This window comes from Hippoglossus stenolepis, chromosome 12 (genome assembly GCF_022539355.2).
Source record: "Hippoglossus stenolepis isolate QCI-W04-F060 chromosome 12, HSTE1.2, whole genome shotgun sequence".
Taxonomy (NCBI): Eukaryota; Metazoa; Chordata; class Actinopteri; order Pleuronectiformes; family Pleuronectidae; genus Hippoglossus; species Hippoglossus stenolepis.
This window is the reverse complement of record NC_061494.1, coordinates 1141332-1166098: the sequence shown is the minus strand read 5'-3', so window position 1 is coordinate 1166098 and position 24767 is coordinate 1141332. Positions and strand designations below refer to the sequence as shown.

Genomic DNA, 24767 nt, shown 5'->3' with positions numbered 1-24767 from the left:
ATTTTAATTACATATTCAATTTCCATGTAACTTTATTACATAAGTTCAATGTTAAGGTTCACATTTAACTAAGTGTTTTCTATTATCTGTAAATACATATAATACCTTGAGAGGGATTTGATTAAATAAAGTTAAACGTATACATACAACTTGTGTGTTTAATCTATGCATATATTTTAGTTTAAATATTGATTTTAGTTAATATTTTAGTTTAACTTAATTTAATCAAATCACTTTTAGGTTATTTTAATTATTCAAACTTCATTAAATTACATTACCCTTTACATAGAACTTATGCAATAAAGATCTAGATCCGATTCTGAAATAAATCCTGCAAAAAGAGGCTGAACTGAAAAGAATCTGCTTTGCTCTCCTAAGGTCACACGTTACCTTCAGTTTAAAGAATGAAATACATACTGTAAGTCATTGTGACCTCCCCACTACCCGTATTGTGTCTCTAACATACTGCATTGTGTGGTGGCACACAGCCGGAGGTGTGATTCTACTAAAACAAAGTACATTCAAACATTATGGCAGATCTCTCACACAAGCTGGAAGATGCTTGCATCACTTCCCTCCCCACAGTTAATGCCGCCAGTTTGCAGCTGTGCTAACAGCCACCTTTTGACATTCATTACCAACAAAATGCAAATTAAACAAGATGGTTGTTCCGGGATCAACAGTAGGTGGAATTAAAGCCACACTCAGTAATCAGCGACTCAATAGTATTTAAGATCCTCCTCCAACAAAAGTCAAGTTTTTAATCTTGTTAATATGTCCCTGCACTGTTTTCATGAGATAAAAGACAAAATCATGAATCAAATAAACACTTTACTTTTCTAAATTTATAGAAATGAAAAAGTTGGTGTGTTGATAAAAGGTCATGTAAATACAATTTAGTGCAATGAAAACAGATTCATTAGAATTTGAATATAAACTTTCCCACCACCTTCGAGTGAATAATTGAATCTTAAGTTAAAAGTGAAAGCACTATTATGCCCCTTTTCCACCATGGCAGTTCTAGGGCCAATTGGGAGCCAGTGGAAACTGTTCTTTGTGTTTCAGTGGCCAAAGAACTGGCTCTTAGCCACACAAACTGGTTCCAGGCTAACACCAACACAGTGCTGGTCTAGAGGAAAGAATAGCCTACGTTAGCAGGATTATTGTGTCCACTTGTGATTCGATCACACCTCACTGCTCTCTGTGCAAAAAAAGTGTGTTGGTCAAGACCAAATTCTGTTGTTTTTACCCAGTCTTGAGTTCACAGATGTGTCTGAAAACAAGGCGTGTGTGCGTGTGTGTGTGTGTGTGTGTGTGTGTGTGTGTGTGTGTGTGTGTGTGTGTGTGTGTGTGTGTGTGTGTCTATGTGTCAGTGCACGAGGCAGGGGGATAAAAGGATGAATGAAAGGTCTGTAGAAAGATTCATTGAAGAAAAGTATTGATAATGATAATGCGGCGGTAGTTACAAACAAATCAACGTGTAGCATGAACACGTGAGGGGAGTCTGTGTCAGTGTGTGTGTCTGTGTCAGAGAGAGACAGAGAAAGAAGAGAGCAACTGGAGTAAGGTTGGACTAAATGAATTAATGAATGGATATATATCATTTAATATAACATATAATAAGTGCCAGTTTGTGGGTTCATTTATACAGTTGAGGCATAGAGATGTAGACAGTGACGTATATGGTGATGCAATGATGTGGCCCTAAGGCGGCTCTAACCCATGGAAAAGCAAACTGGTTCTTTAAAGGTTTCTAAGTTGAACCAGCACTAGCACTCGGTTCCCTTTGGTGGAAAAGGCATTCTGATACATGGATTCAGTTTGTTTGAAATAAACTTTTTGATATAGTTACATAACAGTTATACAATATCAAATTTGTCACAATAAAAAAGAAATTTACAATCCACAATGAAAATATCAAGAAAGTCTCCTTCAAGTTTCAATTTCTACTTGAAACTGTTCAAATGATGGAAATGTTGATCAGTAACGATGCTACTCCTCCAACAGAGGTGGAGGAGAGAGTTTCAGTTGGAAATGCTCTGCTCCTGGTTGGGCCGGGATCAGAGGCCCCGCCTTCTCGCTGTGGCAGTGGGAGAGTTCTGAAAGGATGGACAACTGGAGGGGAGAGAGAGAGAGAGAGAGAGAGAGAGAGAGAGAGAGAGAGAGAGAGAGAGAGAGAGAGAGAGAGAGAGAGAGAGAGAGACACACATAAATAATTATACACTGTAGCTGTGTACGTGGTACAGCAACATAAGATAAATATGAGATGCTGTCGAAATATTAGGATGTGACAATAAAACTGAACTAAAAATAAATTAGTTTTGCGGTTTCATGAATCAATTTCTCTAAATTTCTTTTATCTATTTAAGATAAAAATGGCCAAAGTAAATCCTAATAAAAAAATTCGAATTCAGTCTTGCAGGATAATCACAACGGTTATTCAGTTATTCATCAACGAAGATTCTCCTGTAGTAAGTGTCGTGTTCTGAGATTCACTTCTGCCTCATTTCACAAATGAAGAGAGAGGAAGTGCAGGAAACTTTCCAGCTGTATTTTGTATGATGACTAATATTTATTCATAATAAGACTAACTATAGTACCACAGTGTTACTAAGCTATTTTCTGGTGTGACTTAACAGCTTGGGGCAAACTGACCTTCCACTTAAACTTCAAAGTAAGGGTATTGTGATATACCAGAATTGACAATGCTTGTAATTCTTAATAAATTAATTATTGAGATGTTATTAATAACCATATGTAAATAATGTAGAAATAATCCAGCACCTTCCAAATCCTTTCAGTTTCTTTAGGTTGTGATTTCTATTTACAACCAAGAAAATCCACAGGCCAGTCTATGATCCCTTCTGTCACAAGAGCTGTATGCATGTTTGCATCCGTGATGTCGTTCTCAAATGTTGATTATGGCAAATGATTAAAATGTTTACTTTAGTAATAATTTAAAGCTACAAATACTACTACTACTACTACTACTACAACTACTACTACTAAATAATAATAATAATAATAAGATGAAGTTAAAGATGAAATTGACTAATAGTGTCATTATTCAAACTTTCTATAGATCTGATGTAATTAATATGAATATTATTACTGTAAACTATTTAAGACCCAATAATCTCTCAGTGAAAATCTGATATGTGACAGCGTTATCTCAAAGCTGATGTCAGGAGCTGCTGCTCCAGTCAAAGTGACATTTTTGAATTTGTATATGCAGTGTCCGTACCCTGGATGGTCCTCGGTATAAAGAGCGTAGCTGATCCCAGGACTGTTCCTGCTGAAGGTCCAATGATGCCTCAACAAACACCTGGACCACAAGAAACAAGCAAAGTATAAATATTAAACTGTCACTTGTTACATTTGTGCAATAAGGGAAATAAATGCAGTTTGAGAGCAGCTGTGATATAAACAGCATCAAATTGGGATATTTTGTGGGGGTGGGCAAAATCCAAAACACAATTCTGCAGCACTGCAGTGAATACTATGTGTTGTGGAAAATCTGCTGGTAAATGGTCAACTCATAAGTGACGAAAGTGTTCAGGAGCCTTTGATGTCTTATGCTGAAATATTTATTGAAGCTTGGCAAGGAGAAAATCTGAATCCATCAATACAACAACTGTGCATGATGTCCTCTCATATTCTGAAGTCTGCTTTCCTGCAGTCACACTTTAAACCCCCTACAGATCATTTAATCTATGGGTCTGCTAGTTCCTAAACAATCAAATGTATTTTCTAGTTCTGGAGACAGTATCGCCTGCTTACGCAGTCTCATATCTGTGGTGTCTATGGAGTGAAGCCTTTGACCTTCGCCAAGCTCTCGCACTTCCCCAAACACGACAGATAGCTGCACTATGCCCCAGAGAGAGGAGAGGAGACAGTGTCTCCGAAAATTCAATAACACTATGCACATAATAGTCCTCAGAAAGACCCATGTTGCACTATAACCTCAACACAATGCTGCTATTAAACATTTTGTACAGCAGCTGACACGTTACATCTTTCCAAATCCAATAAATCTTAAAGGATATTTCTGCTTTTCCACTATTACAACTTGTAAAGACATTTTATAGGACCACAACAAAAGATGGCAGTAACTTCTCCTAACTTTTCAATAGAATAGTTGAGAAAATGAAACTATCCACTGAGAGCCAGAGCAGGCTGGACAGCAGCTCAGATAAATCTTTACCTTCTTTCTGTGAGCTTCTGCTCCTGCATCATGATGCACTGATGTAACACGAGTCTGAGACAGAGAGAGAGCAGAGTTTGGTCACTGTGTGTGTGTGTGTGTGTATATGTGTGTGTGTGTGTGTGTGTGTGTGTGTGTGTGTGTGTGTGTGTGTGTGTGTGTGTGTGTGTGTGTGTGTGTGTGTGTGTGTGTGTGTGTCAAGAGCAAGTTTTAAAGGGGACATAGCATGCCCATTTTACCACAAGTTGATATGGTTCCTTGGGGTCTTAATGAAATGTCTGTAACATACTTTGGTCAAATACCACAAGGATCATTTCAAACAGCACCCTTTTACCCTGTATAAAACAGCCCTCACAGAGTGACCTGTTTGACTGCCTGTTCCTTTAAATGCTAATGAGCCAGCTCCCCTCCCCTCTCCCCATGATTTTAAACGATATAAATTAATATTTTATATGATATAAATTATCAAATATGCATCCCATACTTTGTATTCCCTTGTTGTCCTGGAGTTTTAATTTTCCCAATCACATAATTAAATGTCCCCTCTGCCCATCCACTACAAGCACACAAGCAGACAGACAGAGAGAGAAAGAGAGGTGGGGGCTATGAAGACCATCATTACCCCCGAACCCCGACATTCATCGGGTACAACAACAGCGGAGAAAGAGAATCCGGGCTGACCTTATATATACAGTCTATGGGGCTGACCAGCGGAGAAATGCTCGCCCGCGAACAGCCAGGCGGCGGCTGGAGAACGGCGCTGCGCTGCTCGCAGCACCGCGTCCGTGTACCCGCGAATTACTGTAACCGGAACTACTGTAACCGGCGGATACTGTAACCCGAATCACCCGGCGGAACTACTGTAACCAAGGGAACTACTGTAACCCGGCGTACAGTAGAGCTGAACACGGAAGTCTTCCACACGCTGGCAGTGGGAAGACCGCTGCGAGGCAGCGCCCGTTCTCAGCGCAGCCGCCTGGCTGTTCACACGGGACGAGCATTTCTCCGCGCTGGTCAGCCCCATAGACTGTACATATAAGGTCAGCCCCGATTCTGCTTTCTCCGCTTGTTGTTGTACCCGTGAATGTCGGGTTCGGGGTTACAGTAGCTGAACACTGCGAAGTCCTCCACACTGTTGGCTGTGTGGCGCTGACACAAATTCCAGCTCACGCACGGGAGAGCGGCGGTCGCGCCGAGCAGCTGCTGCAGCCTCCCAGTCCCAACGATCCAGACAAATGCCACATGTGAGTGAATCGCGGGCTGACCAGCGGAGAAATGCTCGTCCCGTGAACAGCCGGCTGCGTTTGGGAACGGCGCTGCGCTGCTCGCAGCCTCCGTAAACCCGAAGTAACGAGGGGGGACGGACGGGACGGGGGTGGGCCAAGACCATGTAGGAGACTTCCAGTGTATTGTTACGACACAATACCCAGGAAGCGCAATCGAGTCGCTCAAGCATGCGTTCGACTTAGAGGAACTATAACAAAACGAGAGTGTTTTTCAGAGTTTTGGGTTGGTAGACATGCAGATACCCACATTAACCTGTAGAAGCACTAACAAAGTGGAATTTGCATGCTATGTCCCTTTAACACAAATACAGTTTAATGGCAAAATGAGGAGCAACATTTCACTGCTCCCACCTCAGCCACACATTTGTTTGGACCAAATATACCAAATAGATGCAAAAAATAACACTTATGCCTGCAAGTGCCATTTTAAAAGATGAAAAAAAAGAAACATTTTTAGAGGGAGCAGGACAGGATAGAGAGAAACGATCAAAAAGTACTGTTGGTTGGTTATTTTCATGGGATTGTGAATAAGACTTATCCTTTATGTTTATTTATTCACATATCATAACTTTTATATTATGTATTCCTATTCCTCTGTCAATGCAGATCTTTCTTTGAATGTACAAACACATACACACACCTGTGCCAGGGACGTGCTGCGGCTTCTGTTTGGTTCAGTGGAAGACCCTCCCTTCCCTCCTTGGCTGGAGGAACACTTGTAGCAGCTCCAGCGCTGCTGCCGCTCTGAAGCAAGGCGCCACCCACAGTCCTTCTGCTGCAGGCACTGGAAGTGGTACAGGTGGCCACAGCTGACAAGACACACACAGTTTCACCTGTCAATGCTTTTTCACAACATGTATTTGGGAGCAGCCCCATATCCAGACAACACTTCTTAAACTGTCATCTGACTTTGCTGGGATGCCATATTTCGACACTGTTTGAATCCAAGGTCGATTGATACATTTTTTATTGACTTTTTGCGAGAGGCTGCTGCACCTGGTTTTTATGATTACATTTCCAGCTTTTTGGTCTAAACCAGTATATTTACACTGCATTTGCAATTTAGCTAATAAAAGCCCAGCAATACAGTTAAACTTTACTTTTTGGGGAAATGTTCCTATATTTTCATGCAAGAAACATTCAACATATCCTAACAACAAAATCATTATAACATTTAAACAGCAAACCAGTAAAAAAAAAAGTTAGCAGCACAAATGCTCATGGTCGAAAGCTGGATGTGACGTTTACTTTGCCCTTTCTGGAAAGGCTGAATTTAATCTGAATAATTCCTGACAACATGACACTAGACAGTTTATCAGAAACTGCTAAACCTTAAAAGGTCCAGTGTGTAAGATTTAGGTGAAATGGATCTATTGACATACAATAATATAAAATAATCCTAGTGATGTTTTCATCTAAATTATACAAATTGTTGTTTTCATTACCCTAGAATGGGCCTTTTATATTCAAATGCTTTATATTTACATCGGGGGGGGTGTCCTCTCTATGGAGGCCGCCATGTTTCTTGTTGTAGCCCAGACTGGACAAACTAAACACCTTTTGAGTTTCTATGACAACTGAAGGTTACCACAGGTTCTCTTTCATGTTCGGAAGGGGAGGATGACGTGAGGGGTATTCAGCTGCAACATGAAACTTCACCACTAGATGTCACTAAATTCTACACACTGAACCTTTAATGTTAAAACCACACCAAAGAGGTTAAGTTTTCACCCATGTCTGTTGTTGCTTTGTTTGTTTGTTGGTTGTATGTTAGCAGGATTAAACAAACCAACAGTGGTGGGCCAAAACTGGGTGGAGGGATGGGTTTGGGAAGTACACATTACATATTAGTGCAGAAGTGGAAAAAAGGCAGATTTATTTTTCCCCTTTTCTTTATGCCAAATAAATTATTTGGGTTATCAGACCACTTCCTTTTATATATTTATTTTAAAGGACAGCTGGGCCTTAGCAGATGTATGCACTCTACTGAGGGCTATTCTAGTTTCAGAAAAAAATACAAAAGCACATGCACTAAGTGAAAGTGTTTTCTAATATAAGGTTCATAATTATCAAGAATATTATACATTTTATTTTATTTCAAGCTCTTTTGCTTTACTATGAAGGGTGAAGATGCAAAAACTGATTAGGGCAGATGGACGACATCACCTTAAATAAAGCTGTTATAAGTCCCTGATTTACAATTGAAAATGTCAAACATCAGTGCTGTTCTTGAATACAACCCAATTAATCTGCTCAGCAAATCAGTGCTCAGTATTCAGGTCAGGTGTGATCTAATACAGAATGTCGGTGTAATTTCGGCTAGCAAGTGTATTAGACCCTGGGTATTCACTTCATCATGTTTAAATTATAAGAAACACCTGAGTTGTGCTTTACTTCCATAATGAAAAGACTGCGTGTGCTGCCATCTAGCAGTTACTCCATGCTCCACCACACAGAACATCAGCAGCAGTGCACTGCTTTGTTCACAGTACAGACATGTTAGCCTGGGCAATCCAGCATTATTTACTGTCACTCAGCAGTACTGGTAGTTATACCACCCAAAAACACAAGCTATTTGTCCAGGAACACGTCCAGTGTCTGTTACCTGAACACAATGATCTCTTCAGCTGAATCCTGCCTTCTCTTGTACTGCTGGAGGCAGATGTTACAGTAGTCCTGGCGTGGGTGGAGTCCCCTTGTGACAGCAGCACGGAGGTGTGCCAGGGACCAGTGGAGGTCATGGTTCAACAGACTAGTGGTTGTTTCAAGTAAAGTCTAAAAAAAGAAAACACAGCATAATAAAAGGCCAATTTGTACTTTTTATTACATCTGAATTATATATTCACATATTAGGTCATAAAAAAGTTAAATATTAGTCCATAGGCATTAGTAATAAGAAGTGTAGTGTATGATCACTATAATATGTAATATGTCTTTACATATATAAAGAGTCTTTGAGGTGGCAGCTGATGGTGGATCCTAATGGCTGCAGTGGACAATGACTGTGGACTATAGTGGCATCCGATCTTGATGGTGGATCATGATCTTGCTGGCTGCTGACCATGGACTATGATTACAACAAGACTGCTTAAAATACAATATTTCTCCTCAGATACTCGACCATTACTGAGAATAATCCATCAATTCATTTACCTTCCATTATGCTACAAAGTTTTTATTCTAATCAATGCTGCAAATACCCTTATCTGTCTTATGTTCTCCATTACACTTGACATCTATTGCACTTCTGTCCGTCCTGGGAGAGGGATCCCTCACATGTGGCTCTCTCTGAGGTTTCTACGTTCTTTTTACCCTGTTAAAAGGGTTTTTAGTAGTTTTTCCTGACTCTTGTTGAGGGTTAAGGGCAGAGGATGTCACACCTTGTTAAAGCCCTATGAGACAAATTGTGATTTGTGAATATGGGCTATACAAATAAAATTTGATTGATTGATATTATGTTCCTCAAACAAATGTGACAGTAGGTGTTCAGCTTAGAAAGGCACAGAGGTAATGATGTCTGACCTACTGAGCAGGGCCACATGGCTTTCATAGCACTGCCATACAAGCCATTAGCCAGTCCGATTTACATTTAGCCTCAGCGTACCCTCAGGTTTGGCTTGTAATGTTATTGCAATTAAAAAGCCAAAACACCTGATGGCACTATGGTACACAACTGAAGATATGTCCCAAATATCCACTGGTGGTCAGTAACATCTGTTAACATCAACTGGTGGTTGGCATCTTAAATACCAAAGATGGGTGACTGTTTCTGTGAAGGAATATTCTCCTCTTCAACATGTTCATGTGTTTTAAATAAAATATACACTGAAACTTGTCTTTTTTGTTTAAACATAAAAATTATAAGATATTTTGGTAATATAAATCCTATTATACAACTGCACAATTAAAAGTAAAAAACACAATCATGTCAGTAGTCAAGTGTCCTTCAGAGTGCTCTTCAGTGTGCGTAGATTCTGTTCTTACATAAGAACAAATCCCAGATAAGAAAACATTGGTCAATGTCAGAATCTTTATAAAAACTGAGTAAGTTGGTTCTTAAGAAGAGATTTCTTCTTAAGAACGGTTGGTAAATGAGGCCCATTATGAGCAGCATCAAACCGGTGGCATAGATCTGCAGAGGATTCATGAGCTACAAGCTAACACAGACCTAATGGCTCAGTCGGTGTACTGGTGGAACAAAACAGGCTCTAAAAGACATTTATTCATCAAAATAAGAAGTGGCGACACAACTGTTTCACATGAAGCAGCATGTGATCAGAAACATAAAAAATAGAAAAACTGAATTAAATTGAATACATGGACGGTATTGTCACAGATACACAATCCAGCTCTTTAGGTCAGTAATAGACTGAAATCCAATATCAGTATTAAACTGGTTCATCTCTAAAGCTAAGACTTTTATCTAAGATGACATTAATACACACACACACACACACACACACACACACACACACACACACACACACACACACACACACACACACACACACACACACACACACACACACACACACACACACACACACACACACACACACACACACACACACTTTGTGCTTTACCTGTTCATAGTTAAAGGTGTCCAGCATACCCAGAATAAGGCCTTGGATCTCTGCAAGCTTTCCTTTCCCATAAACCGGGTCCTAACAGACACACACATGCAGAAAGTGTCATGGGTAAACAATACACAGCATTAACACAATTAACAATGATTATATCACACATTACACACCCACAAAGCACAACACAGAGCTAGTGTGTTTAAGCCTGCTTAGGTGGCACACTGACTGGACCACAATGCAACAACATACAGAACTGTGTGTTACGCTGCAGGGGGGGTTTCACAAGTTGATTTTCCTGGAGATCACTGTAACCAGCTGAAGGGATGTAAACATACAGAAGCTGCAGTTCTTTGTGAAGCAGATCCACAGTCAGTTAGACGAGTCACTTAAAGGGGGGAAGATAAATAAAACCTACACACAGACGGACAGACACACACACACACACACACACACACACACACACACACACACACACACACACACACACACACACACACACACACACACACACACACACACACACACACCTGCAGTATTCGTTGGATGATGGCAGGCAAAGGAATGAAGCTGCTCATAGAGTTGAGAACCTTCATCGTCAGCTCCTTCAACACTGAGATACAAACAAGCAGAATTATATTAATGATCTCAAGTTCCAAACAAAATAGAGGCTACTCATTCAGTTTAAGGTGTTGAACACATAATATATAAAGGCAATATGAAGAATAATTATTTCCAACAGTACATCATTATAAATCACATTGACATCAAATCACAACACAGAAAACTAAATAAGAAGGTGTACTGTTTTTCTTTGTTATCCAGCAGGAAGTTGCATAGACCTAATATTTTCTCAAAACGGTGTCAGTTGTATCATGTGTTTGGTGTAAATGTCCGCTGTGATCCACGAGCGAACGTGGCTCCAGAGGAGGATATCAGAGGACTTTTAGGTTAAAAACTTGGTGTAAATGACACCGTTTCGAGTCGAATTTGAATGTCAGGGCTTCAGGACACTTGGATGACTCCACAGGACCAGTATGGAGGCATTTTATGGTTTTTTTCCTGTTGTTTTTATGCGTTGAAGAAGTGGTCACCATTTACTTCGGTTGTATTTGAGATTCTGCTCTAACACTGTTTACTCCTGAGACTCCTAAGTGTTTTGTGGACTCAAACTCTTTCCCCAACCCTCCATCGGCATAGTGGTGAGTAGATAATGAGTGAATTTTAATTTTTGGGTGAACAACCCTTTAAGGTTGCATGTGCATGTGTGTGTGCACGAGTGCATGTTCTTACCTTCAGAGGTGTGTTTGGGATTGGACCCCTTCACTAGTTTCTGAGAAGCCATCATGGTCTCCAGAAGTGGAAACCACAGAGCCTGAGAGACAAAAATGCAAAGAATGAGCAGAGATTGGTCCAACATGCACCCACAGCCTAACCCACCCTCGACCTAATCCTAATCCTAAACCCTAAAAGAGTCTTAATCCTTAAAAATCCTTCTGAAGTTATGAGGACCTGCCTAAATCTGTCCTAACCACAGACATGACGTACGTGCCGCGCACGCACGCACGCACGCACGCACGCACGCACGCACGCACACGCACACACACACACACACACACACACACACACACACACACACACACACTACCTCTCTTTGTTGCTGGTAGAGGTTGTGTGAGCTTCGATGACACAAGGCGATGATGTCATTCAGTGAATCCTTTACTCTGGTCAGTGTTGAATCATCATTTATCTCGTCTTCATCATGTCGTCTGTCTTCTGCTTCTGCGTCACTCTCCGCAGTGAGGAGACACAGTTTCTCCTTCAGTGTCTGCAGGCATGGGGACAATCATGGATACATAACATTCACTCACTTAATTCAAGGACAGTTTGTGCTATAAGTACTGGTCATATGAATCTATAATTATTTACAATGATGGAAGTGGTGCACATATGCACACTGGTGTGTGTGGTTATCAATATAACAGACATGTCAATCTGGATTTAGCCTGTACAGTCATGGGTATGCTGAATAATCTGTTGATTCATTAATGACTCAGTTCTCCCTGTGTTCTGAAGCTACCTCTAACAAGACAGAAAAGGCTCCATGAAAGTCGCCCTTCCTCTCCAGCAGATAGGCTGTGGCTTCACTGTGGTGGTGCATCTCTGTTATCTACAGAGAGAGACACAGAGGGAGAGAGCTGTCACACTCATTGTTGTCAGTAGGTGGTGCTGTATCACACTTTACTATGGCAGATAATGGAATTAATTTCATGCACTCATTATATCATTCAATATAATACAGTGCAGGTACATTTTCATTAGTGTCATACACCCTTCATGTTTACTTCCTAAAAGAAGAGTGGTATCGAATCAGGTCTTGACAAACATTAGAACATTACGTTTGCTATTATTCTTTTAATTCAATGCAAGTTCAATGCATGATGGTATAAATTGCTTGTTTAGTGATCATCCGTCACACGTCTTATGCAACAGGTTTGTATTTATTTGAAAAGCAATTCAATTTTATTTATTTTATATATATATCTGTTTTATACATGTAACTACCGTGATTGTAAATTGGTCAATATCACAAATGTGGCTAAACACTGAACACGTCTGGATGCAGCTGTCGACACAGGCAGCACAGTGAAAGCAGCTACAGTCCACTGCTGAGGATGCATCCAGCTACAGTATAGCTGTCTAGGTCTTCCATGTTTGTCAGCACTCGGACCCCAATAAACAATACACGTATCAAACAGAAGAAAAGAGAATTGAAGCTTAAAAGGTCACTGGCTGATCTATAATATTCCTATAATATCTCATAAGTAATGTATCTGGTAGATTTAGTGCACCCTTCTGTATGTGACCTATTAACATCACATTATTACTTTAAATTCTTTGTAAGATCTTTTGAAATGTACCTCTAAAGTTTTTCTTTAATTTCAGGACATTTCCCTGTTCCTTTTCCACTTTTATATAACCTCACCTTTCTGAAACCTATCTGGCAAAAGCAGATTAAAATATATTTCAGTCAGCAGGAGGAAAACCGAAGGATTTTTAATTCTTAATAGATTGCACTTGACTTCAGCCTCTTGTGGCCAAAGGGAGTACTACAACAATAAACAGGTGGGGGTAAAAAAAATGAACAGGTAATCTCACTAGATAATCAATCTATTTTCTTCATTACAACTGCTAATTATAAAAAATGTGGCCTGTTGTCCAAATGTAAGAATATGTCTGTTTAACTTTCTATCTTAAAGCTAAAATAGAGTAAGAAACTTATGTTCCTGTTCTGGAAAAAGAAAGAAGTTCCGATGTGATCTATACATCCATCCGGTCTCATCTGTCCTCGGTCTTATACATGCTTGACAATACAAATATTTGAAACAAAGTCTAGCACACAGTACTTGTATGGCCTCCTCCAGTCTGTAGTGCTGGGAGGTCTGGAGGAAGCTCAGGAGCTGCTGGGGTGCAAAGCGGCACAGTAGTTCCAGCAGACGCTCATGGAGGTCACGTTCCAGAGGCAGGTCGGTCCCTGAGTGACAGAGCAGATGAGCAGTGAGAGGCCAGAAAGAAAAGAAGAGAAACAGGGAGGAGAGATGTACATTCAAAAGCCATTCAAACTGTACCGGGGCTCCAGGAGGCAGCTGAGGAACTTGAAAAGTAGCTCATCATCCTAGAGACAGAGACAGAGACAGAGAGTGAGTACTAAGGAAATGTACCAATCATTATGGTTTATAGTGACAATAGAATCCTACAGTGATGGGTGTACAGATTGTCTTCCAGAGAGTAAGTGTTGTGTGTCTGCAGATGTTGACTGAGGGACTGCACGCACACCCAAAAACAGTGGGCAACATCTATCAGCTTACCAGTTAGTGCAGGGCCTGTCGCCACCTGATGGAGGCACTGTTCTCCCTCACCTAGCTTACACATAGACTTAAAAATAAAAACTACAGTTCTTTCATTTCTTTTAGAGAATGTTTGACTTGCATACTCCACTCCACCTGCAAAGTCATTTTCTGACACTGCGACTACACTCCCTTTAAACTCCCTGCCTGAGGAACTGAGGCTTTTCTCTGACATCTTTCATATCACTTCTGAACACATCTTTTTAAACAGCCTTTCAACCATCATGGTACCAATTGTTTATTATTTTATTGGTATTGTTTTAATGCAATAATCGAATGTTTTATTACATTCCCATATCTCATTTGCTTCAGTCTTGAAATGTTTTCATCCTGTTTCAACCATGTTAAGCAATTTGTAACTGTTAATAACTTTGTTTATATGTGTCTCATAAACTCTCAAGCAAATCAAACAAACACAAAGTAAACTTCACACATGCATAGAAGAAACCCATGTTGCATGCTGTGCCAGCGCACCTGTGTGTGGGACATCGCGCTCACTGTGGTTGATGCTGACATTTTTCACCATGAGCTTTACAATGTGGTAATCAACCGCGGTTTTCATGATGGTTAACATTTTTCATGGTATTACTAACCCCCTGGAATTTCACCATGGTTAATCATGTAACCGGTAACCACTTCATCCCTTATACATTATCTTAAGACACTTTACATAGTAAGGTCAAGAACGAACAAAGTTATAGAGCAACTCAACAGTTCCCAAAACGAGCAGCACTGACGACTGTCGAGTGTAAAAACTCCCTTTTAATGGAAGAAAGCTCTTGCAGCAGGTTGGTGTGAGAGGAGAAAAATGAGAACAGTGGTTTAATTGTGAAGATGTTAATTACAATCAGGTCATACTGATGTTCAGCAGGTTTATTGTTCACCATCTTTGTCTGTTTCAGTCACTATTTAACAGATGAGCTACTGAGAGTCAGAACACAAACAGCAGCAGTTTTCCACATGACAGATTGATGTATTGAAAGGAGCAGTGCACCGTAAAAACTGAGGGTTAGAACCCTCAGTTCAGTGGAGAGGAAGAAAAGTGTGAGCTGGTGTTTCTGAGTGCTGCTGGTTGTCTTCCTTTACTCCCTCATGTTGTACTGCTGAGTCTGTGTCTCAGTGGGCAGCAGCATGTGCTTAAAGGTTTGATCCACAATGACTGACATCACATAGCTTCTCCACTGTGAGTCATTCTAAAGGCTACTAAACTGCACCATCTTCAAGATGAACAGTACTGATTGTGAACATTAAAATCTGGTTATGTTTTACGGCATTTGTGAACAAAGTTGTATAAAGGCTCCAGTGATGTCACATGTCACAACCTACTGGCCTAACACAGCCAAACCTCCAAATGAGCTGTTGGCATTGGAGGTGCAATGTGGATAGGCACCAGGTTTTGACAAGCAAAACGTTTCTGTTGTACTGTTTCTGGCTGTACTGAACTACTTTTCATCCTTTTAAGTTCGACCAAATATTGGTCAGCTGAGGTGATTTTTACATGAATCAGAAAAGATGTTTCGGGAAATCTAGAAATGACGTCATCACATTTTTTAGTTTGTCCAGCAGAGTATGTTTCTTGAATTGTCTGCAGCACATGTAGCATCACAGCTGAGCAGAGCCACACAGTACATTTCTAAATAGTTTGGGTAATAACTTGCTGGAAAGTTCATTATATAAAATGTTTTTTTTTTTTAATGTGATCTTACCTCAAGCTCAGAGATGATTAGCTGCACCTCTTCAGTGAAATGAAACACCACTACGTCGGCTGACTTGCTGGGGTCAAGTGTCACCAGCTCCTGTGATCATATGTTGGAGGCCTTGTACGTTAATCTCTTTCAGACATATTGTTAGTCACAGAATGTTCTCCTTCATCTGCATTTGTACAAACTCTTGATTCAAAAATACTGAAAATGCACTGAAAGAAAACAAACCGAGGCCGATACATAAGTTTGTTCATTCAACATGTGACCATGAAGACAGCCACATTAACCTTCAGCCAAGACTGTGAGGCTGTGTTGTGCTACATAGCTGTGTGAATCAAATACTAGATTACATGTTAAATACAAAAGATAAAGACTGACAGCTGATTTTAAACACGGCAGTAGCTCTTAAAGACTGTTATATATCTATACAGGATTTTTTATATAACTAATATATATCTGTGTCAATCTCCTACATCTGCACTGACCATGTTTAAGTCTCCCTAAAGTAAAGAATATAGGTTCTACTCTTAAAGGCATGTTGGTAATTTTAAAGGGTAAAGAAAACACTTCTTGATAGATTCACTCCTCGTAGTATCTAGGCTCAGGCAGCTGTTCCAGATGCCTCCTGGTTCCTTAACATGCTCGACAACATATCCCATCCAGTGACCCTGCCAGGACAAGTACCACAGACTGATGGAGAACCATTTGTGAATGTCTGTGTGTGTCTGTGTGTGTGATGACCTGGATGTGTTGCAGCACTTTTTCCTTCACTGTTTGTTTCTCTTCAGGGCTGTAGCCAGGCATGGACAGCAGATTGTGGATGTAGCTGAAGATCTCCCCCTGCCAACACCAACACATAAACAAGTTTTCTAACTTCACTCTGCACTCTCTATAGAATATTTATAAAAAAGCTATGCACACAACGTCCAGCACACAAACAATAAAAAGCAGGCAAACAGACAGATTTAGAAGAGACACTACACAAGTCTCTGAAATAAAAAAAAAGACCTGTTCCTGTTGATTTCCCCAGCACTTTTTTGCTAACCCTCGTAATGGTAACCCATTTATTAAATACTCACACAAACCATCACCCATACCAATGTACACACTCAGTTCAAGCACACACATGTTAGTTAGATGAATCTGAACTGTATGTTACCTTTCGCAGGGGGTCTCTCAGGTAGCAGTCGAGGATCCTGTCATAGAGATGTTTCTTCTCGTAAAGGAATTCACAGATCTGGTAGCTGGAGAGCAGGACAGGGAGAGACAAAAATGGAGCTAAGTTGACAAAGTGTAATTACAATAGCAACTTTTATAAGCTACAAAAGTAACTTATATCCTATAGGTTTCCATTGCTATCTCTGGTGTGTCACAGGTATTTGAGGTAAACTTATATGACAGTGAGACTGAGCAACTACTGGACACTTTAAATAAAATTCAGCGTCTCAGTAAATGACTGCTGCAGCACTAATTCATAGTTTATATTAACTACGGATCAAATGTTTGATATGGAAGGTGATCCTGTATGTGACAAACCCAGAGTGAATTAAACCAAACAAAATCCAGAATGAGTGTGTGGTTCAGTGTCATCAACTGCAGGTGTTGTAACCACTTCAATTTCAAACTAAGAATTTGTGTATCATTTTGTATATCCATGTAGAAGTGTTACTGTGAATCATCTAAGATGAAACCTGAAGCCACTAAGGGGGCGCAGGGAATATGTGAACACTTTGCATAAATTGGACCATGGGTGTGAGCCCATTAAAAGTCACATAACACTGACTTTCTTAAAAAAATGGCTGTTAGATTATGGATTTACAAGATGCTTAAGTTTATAAAAATATCATTGGTTCAAGTCTTTGGTAAGCCACTTACAACTTGGCCTTCTCCGCCAAAGCCAACAACCTTTCTTCATTAAACTGCACCACACCTCCGACCTGCAGCAGCTCCAGGAGCACCTACAGACCAGTCACAAGAAAGACAACTGACATGACGACAACATCTAGCACTCGTTCATACATGTATTTGTACATACATTGGGGTTCAAAGTCTGAAGCCACATTCCCATTCGAGTATAGAATATGTAAGTGACCAACCTGCTGCCTCTCTGTGTGTCGGGAGTCATCGTCAGGGCAACACAGGAACTCCAGAACCTAGCAAAGACATAAAGAGCAAAGACGCAGATGAACATGGCTGATGTTACAAAAACAGTTAATGAGACAAAGGCAAAGGATACAGATCAAAAGTTGATGCTAAGTGAGTTAGAGGTACGCTGGGTGGAGACAATAGAATAGCGACGGGCCTATTAGATATATAATGGCACAACCTGATAACGTAATGATAGGTCAGAATCATTGAACAGGAATGCTGGCTTTACTGTGAACTGATATTTATTAAGTTGGAGCAATTTTTTCGACTCTCAAATTTTGAAGAATTGTCAGATGATAGGGGTTTTAACACACACATTTGTGAACCATTTACATTGGATTTACAAAAAATAGGCTAAATAAGTCAATCTGAATTAGAGCAATACGTGCTGAAGACGTTCCCTCAAGACAGCTGTTCCAAAAAGAACACATTTTAAGCACAATCAACTTGACTCTTACAGATCGTGACAGTTGGGATCACGTCACTGAATGAGCACAGACACCCTGCAATCGTTGTTGCCCCACTTAGGATTCCAAACAAAAACAAATATACATGTTCTCAAATGTATTGGTGTGTGTTAGCGATCAGATATCTGAATGTCACAAACCAATGACATGATACATAGCAGGTATTTTGGAGAAGGCACAGTTACATTAGGAGGCAATATTTATTTGATTTACCCCTAAATGTATAACACTATATAACACTATGTCAGGGTCTTCAACTGACTCAAATTCACATCAGCAAATGACCCCAGAAAACAGCAAAACTCTCAATAAATCTGATGGCAAAGCTTTAAGCACTGACACAAAGACATGTTTGAAATGGATTGAAAACTGCAGCCCCTCCACTTGGGATCAGTGTGACAGCATTCAGACTTCATCAACATCATGAGGGTCACAGGATCAGCCCCTAAAACACTGATCATGAGCACATTGTGCAAAATGTAGTGAAACCATCAGTAAAGCGGGCAAATGTTTAGATAAACTCAAAACAATTAAGTTTGTAGTTGTGATCCAGAATAAACGACCCGCTGCAGAAACAGCAGGTAGGTTGGTCTCACTGTGAAAATCAGCTCTTTAATATGATTCATGCAGGACTGAATAAGAACCAGGCCAGTAGCTTATTTTCCTGAGATATGAAAGTTGTGCTGCTACTGACCCTTTTTTAGATGAGAAATTTTGTGAAAATAAAAAATAATAATAAAAAATTATTGTAATGCTGATTTGGGGCATTTTCCACATTAAATTATAAGATCAGATACACATTGATTTGTTGAAATCTATTCACCAAACTGAATATTTACTGAGAAGCAGGGCCCCCCTGCACACATGGACACTCCACTTGGCAGTGAGAGTGACAAGTGCCCATGGTCACTAATGATTAGGAGCTGGTGCATTAACTATTTGGGAGAGTGGAATCTAAACAGAGCAGCCAATGCATCAGTTTGAACTCATTATCATGTGTTCAGTATTCAAGTGTTCATGCCCTGTGTAACCATACAGGACCCTGTGCCAGGACTGGCAGCTCTCACTCCAACTATCACGATATTTAGATTTCTAATGAAAACCTCAGCATATTTAGGAGATCTGATTGGTTACCTGATCAAAGAGCTTTCTGTTCACAAAAAGCGTGTTGTCTGGCTTGGCCAACTGTCGAGCCAAAAAGGTGAAGAGCCCGCCCACCTGGGAGGGAGTGAAGTCTGGGTTGTCCACCATCACCTAGGTAACCAGAAGGACATGTTAATGATCCAGGCAAATAATATAATAGTTGATAATTAATGATATAAAAAGCACAACTGAGTAACTATGAGTCATTTGTATGCAGGTCTCTGTCTCTGCTCTGACATGCAGCTGTCTCAGTGTGTTGTTGGGTTTGATGAATAAAGGGATATTGTGTAATTAACATATAATCTGTGGATATTTCAGCGATATATGGCAACCACGTCACTTTGTTGGGACACATTTGCCAAACAAATGTAAAAAATACGATGGAGTCTTATTGACGAGAAAAATACTGAGTTTTAGAGAATTAAATCGAACCTTGAACCAATCTGATTATTGGTTGAGAAACTTTGAAACCTATTTGAATATCATACGTAACCAATGATAATAATAACAACTTTATTCTTGTAATATTACAACTTTATTCTCATAATATTATGACTTTGTCCTGGAAGTCTCACTTTTTTTCTCCTTTACTTGTCCCAAATACTGAAAAGAAGTTTTGTGATTTTACCTGGAGTAAGATGTCCACTATCCTCTGCTGGTACTCAAGGGCCTGCTTGTCATTCTTAAAGTCTTCAAATGTCTAGAATGAAGTGAGAAACCACAAAAGAAAGACTGTCGAAGTACATCTCACCTTTCCATGGCCATAGTGACTGAGTGCACCACTTTTCATTTAAACTACTAAAGATAGATGGATGAAAACTACAGCTGGATGCAGAATCACAAACGTAGCCATTGTAGAGCCACAAATCACAGAGCCCACCAATGGTAGAGCCACTGAGCCACCAGTCTGAGCTGAAACCATCCTCATTTAAAGCTGAATCAAAGAAAACCAGTAAATAAACAATCATGTGACTTAACAAAATTGAATAAACATCAGCATCCACTGATGTAACTGTTATTATTATTACCACTACTACCAATTTTATGATTTGTGGTAGTAGTAGAAGAAGTAGTAAAAGTGGTATTAGTAGAAGTAGTAGTAGTAATAGAAGAAGTAGTAGTAGTCGAGTAATAGTAGCAGTAATAGAAGGTACAGATGGGATTAAAATAGAACAGACTCAGATTAATAATCTACTGTAAAATACTATTCAAGATACAATGATGAACATCTCACCATGGCGAGGACATTGAGGAACTCCCGCGTGTCAAAGTGGAGGAGTGTACGAATAAAGGGGAAAACCTCCTCCTCCTCTGACCAATCAGCTGAGTGGAGACGGATCAGGAACTCAAACACCTTATAGACGCACACGCAAACACACACACACACACACACACACACAGAGGATTATTCACAATATTAGGCCCTCCAGCTGTGACTTGGTTCACTCAGGTCCTTCTACTTCGGTTGAAATCCAGGATGAGCATTACATTACATTACGCTTTTATCCAAAGCGACTTACATTAAGTGCATTAATCATCTATGAAGGGCCATTTAGGGGTTCAGTATCTTGCCCAAGTGCATGTGTGGCATGCAGATAGGGAAGACTGAGGATTGAACCGCCAACCTTCTGGTTGGAGAACGACCACTCTACCCCTGAGCAGTATTTCAAACAAGCGACACATGGCTCATCCGGTTCAGACAGATGAGCAGATGAGCACATCTTGACTGGGAATCACTGAAACACTCTGATGTTTGTTTTCTCCCATCCGCATCACTTCCAGTAATCAGGAATCAGTGCTACACTGTGTGCAGAACACTATACTGGCTTTCTTTGTGTTTTTGGAGATTATATAGTTCATAAATCTCTGTGTTGTCTTTCTTAGTGATCATTTATTCTACTGTTAACGACCTCAGAGGTTATGTTTTCATTGACAATTGTCTGTTAGCAAGACTGTACAAAAACCACTGAAACGGTTTTGTTATGATATATAACATTTGATAACATATACTATAATATATACAGTATATATGGAACACACACACACACACACACACACACACACACACACACACACACACACACACACACACACACACACACACACACACACACACACACACACACACACACACACACAGACTTGTCTCTCTATAGTGAGGACACTCATTGACATAATGCCTAGCCCATACCTTAACCATCACAACTAAATGCCTTACCCTAACCCAAACCTAATTCTAACTCAATTCTAACTCTCACAGACTGTTCTGATGTCACGTATCTACATACCTGGTTCTTGACTTGAATCACAAGGTCTTCAGGGATGTCTCCTAGTGGGTACGCTCTTCCTGCTAGGCAACAGCTATATACACACAACACACAATATTTGTATTATTATATTGTGTGAAAGACATTGTAGGTAAGAATCATGGGCTTGTCAAAGTGCAAATGCAATTAAACACTATCTTTTGAAAACACACACACACACATATATTTGCAGCCATATTTTAAATCAATGAAATTCATGTACATTATGTTATTTTGTTAACTTCCTTTCTGTCTGACACAACTGACACGCATCTCTTTAACACCCTGGCAGCACTGACATCTGCTGCCTATACACTGACCATCCCAGCAGCCCCCATAAATCTGTGATCTTAGAACACTCAATCAAATACACTTCTCAAAATAATGAAGGGTGTCATGACGATGAACTTTCTCTGGACTTTGCCTCCTGGTTTTGATTATAGATTCTTTGTTTGTTTTTGCCTGTACCTGTGTTTTCCTTGTGTTTGGATTTATGTTTTTCCCTGAGTTCTGTTTCCTGTTTTATTTTGTAGTCTCTGCTCCTTGTGTGTTTTCACCTTTACTTCCTGTCTTTGTCCTGTTTCCTGCCCCTGTGATTTCTGCACCAGTTCCTCATGTGTATCATCTGCGTCCAATTACCCCTGCGTCCCCTGTGTATATAAGTCTCTGTGCTTCCCTTTGATGGTTCGTCAACATCATGGCCGCCTCACGTCCCCCACCTCTATCCTTCATCGTGACTTCTTTGTGTTCCCTGGTGTTTTTTTGATGGTTGTTTCAGTTTAGCCCTTTTTTCTAGTTTCCCAGTGTTTTTTCTGTTTGAGGATTTGTCAGCCCTGCCTCTAGTTTTCCTGTGCTTTTTTGGTTTGTAGATTTTGCCTTAATTAAAAGGACACTTTTTGTTAAAACCTTTTGTCTCTGCATCTTGGGTCCTCCTGCTTCTTAAAAAAACCTGACAAAGGGAACACTTAATCGTAAAAGTATAACACCAAGTCAGTTAAACTTCAGGGATATCGATCTGTCCATTTAGGAAGCACAAGTGATTGGGAATCAATCAACAGATGGAGCAATGGAGAGGCAAAAGTAAGACAACCCCCCAAAGGGAATGGTTTTGCATGTGGTGGCCACAGACAGCTGCTCTCTCCTTATCCTTCCTGACTGATTCTTCTCTAAGTTTGTGTTCTGCTAGTGTCCTTGTCACTACTGGTAGCATGAGGCGGTATCTGCAGCCCGATCAGGTTGCACAGGTAGTCCAGCTCCTCCAGGAAGGCACATCCATACGTGTGGTCGCAAGAAGGTTTGCTGTGTCTCCCAGCACAGTCTCAAGAGCATCCCCAGCCTCATGTGGCCAGAGTGTGTAGGCAGTCCCTGGATGACGAAGGCATTGATGCCATTGCCATATTCATATTTGTGATACTTAACACATATAGTGTGCGGTGACAGCACATTAGTTTACATGTCAACAGTTTCCATATAAACAACACAATATTTTCAGCTGACGTCTGAATCTGCTGGGCTTAGTATTCTGTTCATGCTGGCGATGAAGACAAACATCAAGTCCAAAGTTTCCAGCCATTCATATTTCCATAATTACATTATACAAACATTTATAGTCTGTATATTTAAGGCAGACATGGATGCTTTTATGGGAAACACTGACACATGCATTTTGCAATCATCATGAAAAGAATTGAATTTAGCGGAACCTCTAACAATGACATTGTTGACATTGCTGCAGTAGCAGCTATATAGAGACTGTCTTTGTAAAACTAGCTGCACTCATTAATGATGATATTCTTCCTCACTCTAGTGGAGGGTTAAATGCAGAGGATGTTGCACCTTGTTAAGCCCTATGAGGCAAATTATGATTTGTTAATATGGGCTATATTTGTTTGATGATCGATTGATTATTGGATTTCAGAATAACCAGGTAAGTGTGTGAACTTACCTTATGTACACTAGAAGCTTGTTTCCCATCACCACTTCCTCATCTGTCCAAGAAGAAAAAGCTCATCAAGACTTGGATGTGATCTTCAAACTCTACTTTTGAGAGACTTACAATTGTTGGTACTTTTAGGGGGGCGGCTAACAGCCTTACCTGTTAGGCTTCTCCCCTCCCTAAGTGGTGGTCCAATCACTGCAAACAGTTTCTGAAATATAAATACAATATAAACATAATCAATTACTGTTTCTAACAACAAAATGTAATTTAAAAATTGGAGTTGGTGTGACCACCTCACCAATGAGACAAGTACAATTTGAAGTTTTTGACCATAGACCTAAATCTGTGTATCTGAACCTGAAGTAAGGGTTTGTATTTTGTTTACACGCTGTCATTTAAATTAAAAGTAAACAATTGCATTAGCTTTGACATGATGAAAGTGACGACACAAACTTCAGGTGGAGAACTACCTCCATAGGTGTAATGTAGTCATTCATGCCGCTGTTGAAAACGTAGATCATCGCATCATAGAGCTGATTCTCCCAACACACTTGAACGACCTTCAAACACAGAGTAAAAGATATCAGTGAAAAATGTAGAGACAAATGGAAGTTTTCCAGTACACACGTACACATGCAGGCACACACTTATTTACACATGCACACACACCTGCTGTATGTCCAGGCTGGTCACATCCAGATGGACTATGCATCTCTCCAGACTGTCCATCATGCCGTTGCCATGGTAATGAGCCAGGAGGTCCCTCATGATGGGTGTGGTCAAGTGACCAAGGCGATCAGCAACAATGTATGACTCCAGCGACTCCAGGAAAACTCCCTTTGAAACTGTGTTCTCCACCAGGCGAGCATACAGATGGCTGAACAGCAGGTCACTGTCCAACGCACACAGCAAACCAATCAGTTCATCCTTCAGAACGGACTCTAAGGAACTAAGTAAGATCTGAAAATTGCAGGTTTGCATATACTGTATATGTCTGCAGTGTTTCACTGTGTGTTGCCCAGACAGGGTCTTCAGAGGGAAACATTACCGTAAAGACTATTTTATTTGAGGCAAACTCTTTCG

General features: G+C 40.2%; 1 protein-coding gene across 2 annotated transcripts in view; it reads right to left on the bottom strand.

The window, feature by feature from the left end:
* Positions 1-814: 814 nt before the first annotated feature.
* Positions 815-24767, bottom strand: part of vps8 (VPS8 subunit of CORVET complex) — a 50599-nt gene continuing 26646 nt past the window's right edge. Inside the window, exons 22-46 of one of the 2 annotated variants that reach the window (XM_047342324.1) lie at positions 24354-24576; positions 24155-24244; positions 23841-23892; positions 23691-23733; positions 21728-21800; positions 20674-20793; positions 20068-20139; positions 19431-19550; positions 17778-17834; positions 17557-17639; positions 16841-16925; positions 16423-16521; positions 15685-15774; positions 13691-13746; positions 13478-13613; positions 12151-12240; positions 11719-11898; positions 11364-11445; positions 10601-10683; positions 10074-10154; positions 8096-8265; positions 6131-6299; positions 4205-4258; positions 3245-3325; positions 815-2115 (exon numbers count right to left, since the gene is read on the bottom strand). In XM_047342324.1, the coding sequence (XP_047198280.1) occupies positions 1993-2115; positions 3245-3325; positions 4205-4258; positions 6131-6299; positions 8096-8265; positions 10074-10154; positions 10601-10683; positions 11364-11445; positions 11719-11898; positions 12151-12240; positions 13478-13613; positions 13691-13746; positions 15685-15774; positions 16423-16521; positions 16841-16925; positions 17557-17639; positions 17778-17834; positions 19431-19550; positions 20068-20139; positions 20674-20793; positions 21728-21800; positions 23691-23733; positions 23841-23892; positions 24155-24244; positions 24354-24576 (2512 nt within the window). In that variant the 3' untranslated portion in view covers positions 815-1992. The remainder of the gene's footprint in view (positions 2116-3244; positions 3326-4204; positions 4259-6130; positions 6300-8095; positions 8266-10073; positions 10155-10600; positions 10684-11363; positions 11446-11718; positions 11899-12150; positions 12241-13477; positions 13614-13690; positions 13747-15684; positions 15775-16422; positions 16522-16840; positions 16926-17556; positions 17640-17777; positions 17835-19430; positions 19551-20067; positions 20140-20673; positions 20794-21727; positions 21801-23690; positions 23734-23840; positions 23893-24154; positions 24245-24353; positions 24577-24767) is intronic. The other variant, XM_047342325.1, reaches the window with a different exon arrangement.